The sequence below is a fragment of the Martes martes genome, assembly GCF_963455335.1.
Source record: "Martes martes genome assembly, chromosome: 9".
NCBI lineage: Eukaryota > Metazoa > Chordata > Mammalia > Carnivora > Mustelidae > Martes > Martes martes.
In genome coordinates, this window is record NC_137896.1 from 1,393,924 (window position 1) to 1,405,623 (window position 11,700).

Consider the following 11,700-nt stretch of genomic DNA (forward strand, 5'->3'; position numbering starts at 1 on the left):
CCCAGGGCTCTGACGTTTGACCTCAGGGGCACAGACCTGCCGAGAGCCAGACTCCAGGGCCCAGGCTCCCTTGGGCAGCTCCAGAAGCCCCACAGGCTCCAGGAGAACACACGGGGGCTGCTCCCCTCCGTCAGGGACGCCCCCCAATTCCCACACCCAGAGTGGCCGCTGCCCCAGCTCCCGAGAGCCCAGAGCATCATGACTCTGCCGTGTCTGTGTGCATGAACCCCACATCAGGCCGGCTCCCGTGGCTGGGGATCACCGCGTGCTAGCCCCTGGGGCGGAGAGCGGTCATTCCTCCCAGGAGAGACCACTAGCAGGGGCGTGTGGGGGTTCCTAGTTCGGGGCTGCTCCTCAGGGGGCTGCTGGACACCCTCACGTGCGTGTCTTCAGTGCAAACCGAAATTCAAATGGGGCAGCGCTCCTTTGGGCAGCCGCAGCTGGCCGCCCAAGACCACAGGGATGGGGCCCCAGGCAGGTGTGGGCAGAGGCCCTCAGGGGCCTGCGCCACAGCTGGGCTGAGCGTGTGTCCTCATGAAGCTGGGTGGCTTGGCCCCGGCGGGCATGGCAGGAGAGGGAAAGGAGAGGTCTGCGTGGACGTAGGAGGCCAGCCAGCAGTCGCTGCGGACCGGTGGGGGTGGGATGCCAGCAGGCAAGGAGCTGGGAGGACCAAGAGCTCAGCCGGCCACCTGTTGGCAGGACCCAGCAGACCCCAGGGCTCCTCGAGCCGAGGACCAAGAGGGGCCATTTCCCCTGGCGTGGTAGTGACGCCTGGAGAGGGAGACAGTAGCCTCTGGCCCCAGGTGGGCCAGGACAAGCCCCACTCTGCTCTCTGAGGGACACAGAGCCTGGGCCCCTCCCCTGCACAGCACCGGCCCAACGCTGGGGACGGCGGGCTTCAGCTCAGCCCTTCCCAAGCCAGCATGACCTCTCCCCACTTCCTCCTCTCCAGGCTGGGAACAGAGGGGTAGTGGAGGCCCAGAGGTCGTCGCTGTATCCTGAGAACACAGGGGTCTGGGCCAGAGCCGTGGGGAGCCATGGAGAGCTTCACAGAGTCACTAAACAGGCTGAAAGAGGTCCACGAGAACGAGGTCCGAGGTGAGTATCGTGGGGCAGGTGTCCGTGGCTCTCACCTGGTCTGGCCACTCCTACAGGTCACCTCCAATTCTTGCCAGACCTGGGGACCGTGCCTTCCAGGCCCAGACAAGGCGTCCTAACCCAGAGCCCAGAGCTGCCACATAGCAGGCCCCCAGCCTCAGATCATCCTCCCCGAGTGCCTAATTGTGGCCCTGGAGGGTCTTCTCCCAAGGGGTCTGCTGACAGCGCCGGAAGGAAGAAAAAGCAGCGCCCCCGGCGGAGAGCCGGAAGTTTGGCTGAGACGGGGTCCCGCTCCGGACAGGGCAGGGGTGCTCTGCGTCCCGCAGAAGCATGGTCGCCCACCTCTAGGACTGGGAGCTCATGGCTCTGGAGCCTGTCCAGAATATTCCAGGGTTTGGAGCTGAAATCCCTCTGCTTCCCTGCAGGACCCCCAAGCCAGCTCTGCCGTAGCGCACACACCGTGCATTCCACCCCCTAAGCACAGGGCTGGAGCCACCCCCCTCGCCTCACTCGACGACCAGCCAGGCCCTCCCAAGACCTTTTCCCAGCAGCGAGCGACACACCACCCCGAGGGCCCGAGGATCTCTTCCCCAGCGACCCGGCGACGCTGGGGGTGTGTGGGCTTGCGGGCCCGCGTCCCACTGCGGCCAGGTGGCAAAGAGGCAACCCGTCGCTGGGGTTTCCCCAAAGAGCCTGCTTTATTTCAACACTGGCTGTGCCCCCCAAAAAACACTCCTCTGGGACTTGGCCCGGTGGCTGGTCACTCCTAGCCAGCATCAGGGTCCCTCCCAATCTCCAGGCAGACACCAGAGCCAGAGACCCCAAGGGGTCCCAGGCAGCCGTGAGACTGGGTGGGAGCTGCCAGCCGGCGCGGAGCAGGAGCCCCCCCGGGGCGGCAGCCTTGGGGCATCGGTGCCGGGCGCAGGCAGGCAGCAGGAGGTCTACAGAGAGCCCCACCGGACAGCCAGGGACAGGAGGTACCCCGGGCTCTGCTGCGTGACCTCTCACTCCTTTGCTCGTTCCTCCAGGTCTGCAGAATAAGCTTCTGGAGCTGGACTCGGAGAGATGCCGGTGAGTCCAAACAGACCCTGGCCCAGCGGGAAACCGAGGAGAAAGACCGTGGCCACGGCCCAGGGCGCTAACCCTGCCCTCAGCCAGTGATGCAGAAGGGGAAACTGAGGCTCACCATGGCGGGTGGGGGCGGCCCCCTGGCCCGAGACCAAGCCTCCAGGAGCAGGTGGACCCAGGCCCGGAATCTCCAAGCCCACCTGAGTAAATGGGGACCCTCCGGTGGGTGGGCAAGCCGCGTCCACTCGGGCACCTGCGCTACCCACAGTAATCAGTAGGAACGCTGCTTGGGAGACCTCAAGGCCTGCAGGTCCCCCTCCATCCCCATTTCACATACGGGGCTGCAGTTCCCCTGCGGTGCGAATGGCGCGTGGACCGGCCTGTTCAAGGCTCGTGTCTGGACCGCTGGGTTCTGCACGGCGCTTGCGAGGAAACGTCCGTGGAGGGCGCAGCCAGCAGGGCCTGGGCCGGGACCTCCTCTCACGGGCGAGGCCGGCCTGGACGCTCCCGAGCAGAGCAGAAGACCACCTGGGCTCGCCCCCACAGGGACGCCCAGCGGGTGGAGGAGCTCTGCGCCAAGAACCACCAGCTCCGGGAGCAGCAGAAGGCGCTGAAGGAGAACGTGCGAGTGCTGGAGAACAGGTGAGCCCTGGGCAGGGCTGGGGCGGCCAGGGGAAGGCGGAGCTCGGGGAGCTCTGGGGCAACGTGAACCCGGCAGGGGTCTCCCCTGTGCGATCTCAGAACCCAGCTCTGCCGTTTGGGAACGGCAGGGGCACCTCTCGGGAGCGCCCCCTCCGTGGGCCTCCATCTCCCTCCTCAGAGTGGCCTTTTCCGCACCCCCCGCAGGCTGCGGGCTGGCCTGTGTGACCGCTGCATGGTCACCCAGGAGCTGGCCAGGAAAAAGCAGCAGGAGTTCGAGAACTCCCTCCTCCAGAGCCTGCAGCACGTCTTCATCCTCAGTGAGCCCCACCCCCTGTCACCCTGCTCCTCGGTGTCCCCCGTGGGGGTCCAGTGACCCCCAGGACCTGCTCAGCCTGACCCCAGGACCTGGGGTCTCAGGGAAACAGACAATGGTACAAAGCCCCAGCTGGTCCCAGCATGTCCCTCACCAGCCAGTCACCCAGGCTGGGGGTCCCCTTCCCCCAGGACCTCAGCCCATCCCCCCTACAACGAGCGTGCCCCACAGAGCCCAAAGTCCTCCCTGCCAACAAGGAGCACAGCCCCCTTGCCCTTGGGGGACACCCCAGAGACAAGCTTGGTGCGGGGGGTGGGGGGTGGGAGGGGCTCCAGGCCGCCGGCTCAGTAGCCTCACCCGTCCACTCGTGCGTGCAAGCCCCGGGCCAAGGGCTGGCGGCACAATGGGGGACGTCATTGGAGGGGGGCCTCCCTGCCCTGCCCGGCCTCCCCTCCCCTCGTCCTTCACTAATCAGTGCCGTTTGCAGCCAACGAGTTGAATCGGCTTCAGGGGGAGAACAAGACGTTGAAGGAGGAGGTGAAGCGGCTTCAAGGCCCACGGTGAGTGGGAGGGAGGCACCCTCGGGCCCCAAAGCCCTCCCCAAGGCAGGCCCCCAGCACAGGGCGCAGAGAGGAGGACGCAGAACCGTGGGGGTCGGGGGTCCCTACCCAAGACTGCACTGGGGACACTGGTATTTGAGAGAAGCCGGCCTGGCAGCACCAGCCACTGGGAGTGGAGCCCCAGGCAGTGTCCAGGGAGGGCTCTTTCCCGGTCCCCTGAGTGTCCCCGCAGGGGTGGCCTGGTCTTCCTGATCGTCTCTGGGGGCGCTGCTCTCGCTCACCCGCCCTGTCTTTGCCTCCCCTCTGGAGTCAGGCTCAAGCCCCAATGCAGGGAGGGTGCCTCAGACCCCCCCTCACCCCTACTACTCCCCTCCCCGGGCGCTCGGAAGGCCGTCAAGGAGAAGACGCTGGGAGGCCACGAGGAGGCCCAGGATGACCATCCAGGTGCGAGTCCCCAGAGACAAGGCACTCTGAGGGACAAGAGACCAGAAAGCTGGACCCTGCAAGATCGCAGAGGCCTCGGGGTTGGGGGGGCTGCGCCGCCCACCCGTCTGAGGGCCTCCCAATCTGGCCTGCCCACCGCCTCTCCTCCCACAGAAAAGTCTACAGGGTATAGGACATCTCCAGTAGCCAAAATCTCCCCGAGCGCCAACCTGCCTGAGACTCGGGCCCCGGACATGGTGAGGACTCCTTTCTGCCGGACAGCCCCAGTCTGTGCCAGTCCAGCTGTCTGTCCTCTGTGCCACGCAGGGACCCCTGGGTGGAGGCGAGGCTCAGAGGGGATGGGTGGCCTGCCCAAAGTCACACAGAGGACAAGGGCAGAGGGCAGTGCTGACCCGTCTACCCCATGCAGAGCCCCCAGCGAATCTCCAACCAGCTTCACGGGACCATCGCTGTGGTGCGGCCGGGCTCCCAGGCCTGCTCCACTGATCAGGGCTCCACCGACGGGACCCCCCCACGGCCACTGACCAGGAGCAGCCCACTCAGCCCACCCTATGAGCACAGCCTCCCTCTGGACAGGTGAGGCCCCGCCCACCGCCCCCCCCCCCAGGAGCAGCCTGGTCTCAGAATCTGGTCCCACTTTTCCAGAGGTGGTGGGACAGGGCTGGGGGGCGGGGGGTGGGAGCCGCCGCGGGGGACTGAGGCCTGGGAACCCCTCTCAGACGTAAGGTCAGACCATCCTTCCTGTCTGAGAACATCGTCCACAGGTGGGCGGGGGACAGCCGGTAGCCCAGGTCCCAAAGAGAAAAAGATCTCCACGGGCGGGTCCCTCCTCAGACCCCAGGCCCCAGGTCACCTCTGGCCCCTCCACCACCGTCCACGTGCACCCACCCCCCTCTGCCACCCACCTTGTGACCTGGGACAGCTCGCCTGTGACACGGGGGCTAACCCCGGGGCTACGGTGACGGGGCTTCTCCTCCCCCTGCAGCTTTCTGCCGGCCACCCGGGCCCCCGTCACGGCCTACGAGTCCCTGAAGCGCTCCCTCCAGGCTGACCACCTCTTCCTCCTGAACCACCATCTGTCTCTGCACCTTCAGAGCCCGCCCTGTAGCCCCCAAGCGCCCCCCGCGGCCCCCTGTGGCCCCCGCCCCCAGGGCCTGAAGGCTGGGGAGGCGGAGGCCTGGGAGGAGTCGGCGGGCCTACTGGGGCTGCCCGGGGCCCTGGTGGATGTGCGGGACCCTCGGCTGGAAGGGGCGCTGCACCTGCTCCTTGCCCAGCAGCTGCGGGCGCAGGGGCGGAGGGGCAGCACCCGGCTGAGGGGCCCGCCCACGCCAGGGGGGACCCCACCCTCCCCGCCAGTCAGCTCCGACTCGGAAGGCCCCCAGGGCGAGGCAGCCGGGGCAGCCCGGTCCGGAGGGGAGCACACACAGCCCACAGGCCCAGGCAGCCCCAGGGGACAGGAAACCACAGCCACAGGAGACCATGTCGCAGACAAGCCCCTGGACCTTTCAGAGCGGGGCCGGGGCCGGGATGCCCCGAAGCCTCCTGACCGGCGGGGGGCCCCCAGCCCCCCAAGTGCCCACACTCCCAGCCCGGAACCATCCCGGGGAGTGGAGCCCCCTGCCCAGTCTGGACCCTGGGAACTCAGCAACGGCACAAAGGGAGCCAGAGCTCCAGAGTCAGAAGAGCCCCCCACCCCTGCGGTAAGGGCCCCCCCCCACCGCTCTTGGCCTCCGCAGGCCCCCTGCCCAGGCCAGCGTCCCGCCAGCGCCCAGGCTGTGCGCTTCCCTCCGCACCACCGGGCCGGTCCCCTGGGGAAAGCCTGACTGCCTGAGTCGCGCTAGAGGGGAGAGGGCTAACCCTCCAGCAGCAGCCCCGGCTCAGCCCCAGTCTCACAGGCGTTCCCGCCACTGGACTGGGGGCAGGGCAGCTCCACAGATGAATTCAAGCCGCTTACTTGCTTCCCCCCAGGACCCCTCCCAACCTCGAACAGGGCACCACCGAAACCCGCCCTCTCCAAGCGGGACGGGAGTGGAGGCGAAAGGGAAGCCAAAACCTCCTCCCCACCCACACAGGCCTGATGCCGACGGTCTCCCTGGCAAGGGTGAGTCCCCGGAGTCCTGAGACCCCAGGAAGTGGTGCCATGGTGGGAAGCGAGGGGCCGTGGTCAGCTTCAGCTGGGTGGGACCTGTCCTAGGGCCCAGCTCAGTCCCCTGGGCTGCCTGGCCAAACCCTGGGTCTAGGGCTTGGCACCCCAGCTGCAGACCCGGCGAAGAAGCAGGGGCCCAGGGCAGGCACATCTCTGACCGCAGACGGGGAAGGGAAGAGCATCATAGCAATTCGGGCTTTAGGACAGGTAGTGAGCTCCCTGTCACAGAGAGACCAAGCCTAGGGACGGCTCAGATGACGGGGCCACTGCGGAGGGCGCAGGAGAAGCTGGCTGGTCCTTCAGTCCCTCTGTGCCGCAGTTTCCTTCAGCGGTCACTCTTAGTCTGGCCTGCCAGAAAGGTCTCTGCTTCTGCCCGGCTCCAGGGCCCCCAGCCTGGCCTGACCCACACCCTGCGTCCCGCAGAGCTCAGCAAGGCCCGAGTGCAGGGGCTGGAGTCAGACGACCTGGACGCGTCGGAGCCCTCGGACAATGAGGTGGGTCCCCCGCCACACATCCGGTGGGGCCACTGAGCCAGGGCTGCCCCAGGCTTGGGGGAAGGTCCTCTCCTGACCACACCGCCACACCCCTCAGGTGGGCCTGAGCTCCGAGGTGGGGGCCAAGCCGAGCACGCCAGGGGAGGGGTCCGGGTGCTCCTACACCAAGGAGCGCGGGCAAGGCCTGCCGCCGAAGAGGAAGCGGGCCTCGGGCCCATGGTGCAAAGGTACGGCGGCTGGGGCCATGGGGCGGGGGGCAGCCACAGCACCTTGCCCGCACCCCACCTTTCTGGCTGCTGGGAACCAGAAACCGGTCCTTGAACCTCTCCTAGCACAGGCCCCTTAGGAAAGGGGACCCAGGTCAGGACAGCACGAACCCGGGCTCTCCTCAGGTCACTGTGCAGCCCGAGTCAGTCCTGTCAACCTGAGCCTCAGTTTCCCCCAAGAAAGGGGGGCCAATGCCAGAGCCAGTGTGAGATTTCAGCAGGATAAGGCTGAGGACCGTGGTTCTCACCATCTTTGTTATCAGGGTGGAGGGGCCTCCTGGGCCACAAGCAGCCCCCAGGCCTGGGGTCCTAAAGCCCTCCGGTCCCCCGTCCCTCGCTGGAGGGGAGACTCCTGGGCTCTCCTGCCCACCTTCGAAGAGGAGCAGCACAGAGGCCGCAGCCCTCTGGGTGTGGAGGTGTTTGCTCGAGCTGAGGCCCTGGGGGCCCTCGAATGTTCGCCAAGGCTGGTGCCTGGGGGCTCCTCCCCAGAGGGCAGCGGGAGCAGCGGGCCAGGCTGAGGGCATCAGCACCGCCTTCCCCTTCCTGCTCTGGCCACAGAGGCGGCTCGGCGGGGCCCACGAATGCCTGAGCTCGTGACGGTTGCTGCCCCGCCGTTTGTGCAAGCTGCCCGCGATAGGCAGGCTGGGCTGTGGCCGCCACAACACGCCATTGTTGCCGGGAAAGGGACAGTGGCCTGTGTTTGCCGGCGCGCACGGTGGGGGAGGCCAGCACACCTGTCTGATTTCAAGCCACTTCCTGCTGGGCATGTTGGGGCGCTGTCCTGGCGGCCAGAGTCCACGGGGTGTCGAGGCATTTACCTCACCCTCCACTCGGGGCCAAGCCTTCTCTGTCCCTAGTCCTCCCCGCTGGGCCAAGATGGGGGCCGCCAAGCGGGAACCCGAACTCTGCCACACACACGCTGCTGGTCAGTGAGAGCAGGGCCCTGACCCGCCGGGGCTGGCACCGCTCAGCACCAAGGGCAGCATCCGTGCCAGGGTTCAAGGTGGCAAACGTAACCACTGTCTTTGGAGCTCACCGCCATGCCCAGGGATGGTCATTGCTGTTTCACAGATGGGAAAACTAGCCCTCAGAGAAGTGAGATGGCCTGCCCAAGGTCACAGAGCTGGCACGTGAGGTCAGAATTCCAACTGGACTCATCCGACCCAGAACCAGAGCTCGTTCTGCATCAGAGATGGGCCTAGGGCCCAGCATCTCGGCAGGACCTGGCAGTAAGGTCCCAAGGACAGACAGCCCTCTCCTGTACCCCAGGTCCATGGAGGCACCCACCAGTGCCTTGGGCACCCTAAGAGCGTTTCCCCAGAAGCTCGAATTATCCAGAAGGTCCCAGACCTTCAGCAAGGCATCCCGGCACTGAGGCCCGATGGGCTTCGGGGTCACACACCTGCAGGGAGCACCCCCCACAAGTTGCCCATGCTCACCCTCCAATCCGACCAGTTCTGCCTCGGTGTCTGCTGCTTCCAGGAACAGGTCAGCTCCGCCCGGGTGGGCTCCCAAGTGCTCAGCCCCACCCACGGGGCCCCGGGCTGCCCCAGCGGCACCGTGAGCGAGAACCGCCAGCCCCCTGCTCTGCTCCCGCCTAACCTTGGTCCACTCTCCACAGCCTCCAAGAAGCCACCACCGGGGAGAAGGAACCCAGGGGAGCCCCTGACAGCTCATGAGGGGTCCGGGAGCCCAAGGTACCCCGAGGACAGCAGCCCCTCACCCAGCCACAGCAGCTGGGAGGAGACTTAGCGGGCTGTTCCCAGGGGCACCACAGCCTGCCCAGACGTGGCTCCCCACCTGACATCCAGCCCAGCAGACGGCCCAGCACAGGGCAGGAGGGGACTGGGTCCTGGCCCGTGGCCACGGGGGCTGGGAAGGCCACGAAGGGGTCTTTGGCCGGCTGTTTGAACCCCTCCATCTCTACCCTTCTCAGAAATGACCAGCTGGTCCTGCTGCTCCCCCACACCCTAGGAAGTAGGGTTCAGGGATGCAGGGGTCACTCAGGCTCCGGCCCAGCCCAGCCCCCACCCCGGCTACTCATAAGCCACCCTTCCTGGGCAGTGCCCCCCCACCTCGCACCATCCCAGACTCCACCGGCATCCCTGATTCCCAGGGCCCTGCTGCCCGGCCACCCCTTCCCTGACCCAGCATGGAGCTTGAGCGATGGTCTCAGGCGCCCCCTCGTGGAACCCCACAAACACGCTGGGTGTCGGAGATGGCATGTTCTGCTGGCAGACTCAGGGCTCAGCTGGGTCTCCACCTGCCTTTGCGGGGGATTTGAGAGGCTCTGGAGCGCATCCAGGCCTGGGGAACAAAACCAGCCCCATTTGCAGAGGGGGACCACTGGGGAGGGCTGCAGGGAACAGAACAGAAAATGCACACCAGCCTGCAAAGAGTCCCCTCCTCACTGGCTGTTCCAGAGGCCCTGGTCCCACACCTGCCGTTGCAGGCCCCAGGGCCCCTAGCCAGGACTGCCCCGAGAGCGCTCAGGGATCTCCTGCTCCCTGCACCGGCCTCCCTCCAGGACGGTGTGTCTCAGAGCACCCTCTGCCAGAGGAGGTTAAGCAGGTTCCCAGACCCACCGAATCCAGGTCTTGGGGGCAAGCCTGCACATGAAGTTTGAGAAATTTGAGAACTGCCCGTTGCAAAGCAAAAGCAGGAGACCGGTCGCTGACTGGGCTGGGTGAGGCCTGGGGCAAACTGGGAGCACAGGCCGGACCTCGGGAGCACGGCTCTGCCCTGCTCACTGTGGCCTGCCTTCCGGCCCAAAGGCCACGGGGGCTGAGTTTCCGAGGCAGGTGTAGGGGTATAGATGTGCACGTTTGTGTGTGTGTGCGAAACCTGTCGTTCAAAGTGGCTTTGATTTTCCCGAAATCAAATAAAAGCTGTGTGCTCCATTCACACCCGACTTGTAGGCCAGGGCTGGCTCGGGGTACCCTGGGCGGAGGAGAAGCCACATGGGGTGGGAGCCCAGGGAGAGAGCACAACAGACCGTGCAAGAAGACCCCATTCCTGCCGGTGTTCCCCCGACACCCTCCAGTCGCCACTCTGCGCCAGCTGACAGAGGAGAAACGCTGCAGGGTCCAGCTCTGCCACCACGCCGCGGACGAGCATGGGTGTGCAGCTGAGAAGCGAGGAGCAGGTACGACCCCTGTCTCACTCTGTCCCTCCACGATCCCCCGGGCACAGCGCCTCACGGCCTAGCCTCACTCCCCCCTTACCGGAGCCCCACGAGGCACACAGAGCCAGCACCCCCAGTTTACAGAGCATTGAAGCTCAGGGAGGGTGAGAAACTCACCCAAGGTCACCCCGCTGGCAGGCAGCCGCAGAGGCTGAAGCTGGGGCGGAGGCTCCCCGCTCCCTGGGCATCAGCAGGCGTCAGGGGCAGGGGCGCCACCCCGGGCAGGGGACACCCCCGGCAGGGGACACCCTGGGAGGGACCTTCAGAGCGCAGCCCTCCTGCCCATGAGCCCCTGGAGGCGGGTGATCAAGCCCCACTTTCCACCTGATGGGAAACCCCCACGCCCTCCCAGGCACGGGGGAGGCTTTGACGAGCAATCCGAAAGGGCAGAGGGCAGAGGGCAGAGGGCAGGCTGGACACGGGGTGGCGAGTGAAGACGAGGAGGGGAGGCCGCGTCCACTGTGAGAGGGGTACGGGTCCGAGAGGGCAGCGGGCCGTGCAGTGGCCTCCCCTGGGACGGGAAGTGCTGTCTCATGGCGCTGGCCCTGCCCGCCCCACGCCCTCTCCAGGGCACAGAACCCGCGCGGGCGAGGGCGTGTGCCGGGGGCGGCGCACCGAAGCCTTCTCCCCGCGGCGGGGGCGAACCCGCCGGCAAGTGCCCAGATCCGCGGCCTGCGGGTGCCCCTCGCGCAGCCAGGAGCCGCCGACCCCGGCAGACGGCCGGACGGGGCGCAAGAGCGGCCTGGAGGCGGCGGCAGGACCCTGTCCCGCAAGGACGCCGGCGGCTCTGGGCGTGCAGAGCTCGCGCCCAGCCGGAGCCGGCGGCTCTCAGGTCGGGGCACGGGGCACCGGGCACCGGGACGGCCGTGAGGCGGAGGCCGCCCCCGCCGAGGCCAGCGCGCTCCCTGCCCGCCCTGGGGGCCCCGCACGGCCCCCGCCTGCCCGCCAGCCCCGAGTCCCGCAGGTGCCTTCTCCCGGCAGACCCTCGGGGTCTCCAGTCCCTGAGGGAAGCGCCTTAGGGGCTCCCCAGGGGACGGCCCTTTGCAACCTGAACGCCCCCCCGCAGGCTTCAGCCCCGCGCACCCCGGCCGCCAGCACCGACCCGCACCCCACGGGAGCCTAAAGACTCGGGCTCCACGGAGGCCGACCATGAACGCCACAGCCCCGCAAGGACAGCGGGGCGCCGGCAACCCCGTACCGCTGCTCCCGAGGCGGGGATTCGAACCCGGGCCAGCGTCGCCGCCGGGCCGACAGCGGGGGCCCCCGGGGCTTCTCCCCCCGCCCTCCCGCGCCGGGCTCCCGCTCCCTCCGGCCGCAGCAGCACCGCCTCTAGGACCCAGGGGAGCCGCCGCGGGACTCCGCGGCCCGCCCCCGGCACCGCGAGGACCAATGGGTAGCCACGACAGCAAGATATTTGCATGTGGGCGCGCCCCGGCCAATGGGCGGCCAGCGCGGGCGCGTGCGCGCGGGTGGGGCGGCGGCGGC

At 67.6% G+C, this 11,700-nt stretch overlaps 1 protein-coding gene across 1 annotated transcript; it reads left to right on the forward strand.

Annotated features, from left to right (window-relative positions):
- Window positions 1–1,037: 1,037 nt before the first annotated feature.
- On the forward strand, window positions 1,038–9,930 carry RBBP8NL (RBBP8 N-terminal like; the record flags this gene model as incomplete). The annotated part of the gene is made up of 13 exons (XM_080814183.1): window positions 1,038–1,098; window positions 2,127–2,169; window positions 2,713–2,808; window positions 3,013–3,125; window positions 3,609–3,681; window positions 3,995–4,125; window positions 4,279–4,361; window positions 4,535–4,701; window positions 5,111–5,825; window positions 6,094–6,226; window positions 6,695–6,765; window positions 6,863–6,992; window positions 8,653–9,930. The coding sequence occupies 13 exons, from the start codon at window positions 1,038–1,040 to the stop codon at window positions 8,781–8,783; spliced, it is 1,947 nt and encodes a 648-aa protein (XP_080670309.1). The 3' UTR covers window positions 8,784–9,930.
- Between the last annotated feature and the right edge of the window lie 1,770 nt (window positions 9,931–11,700).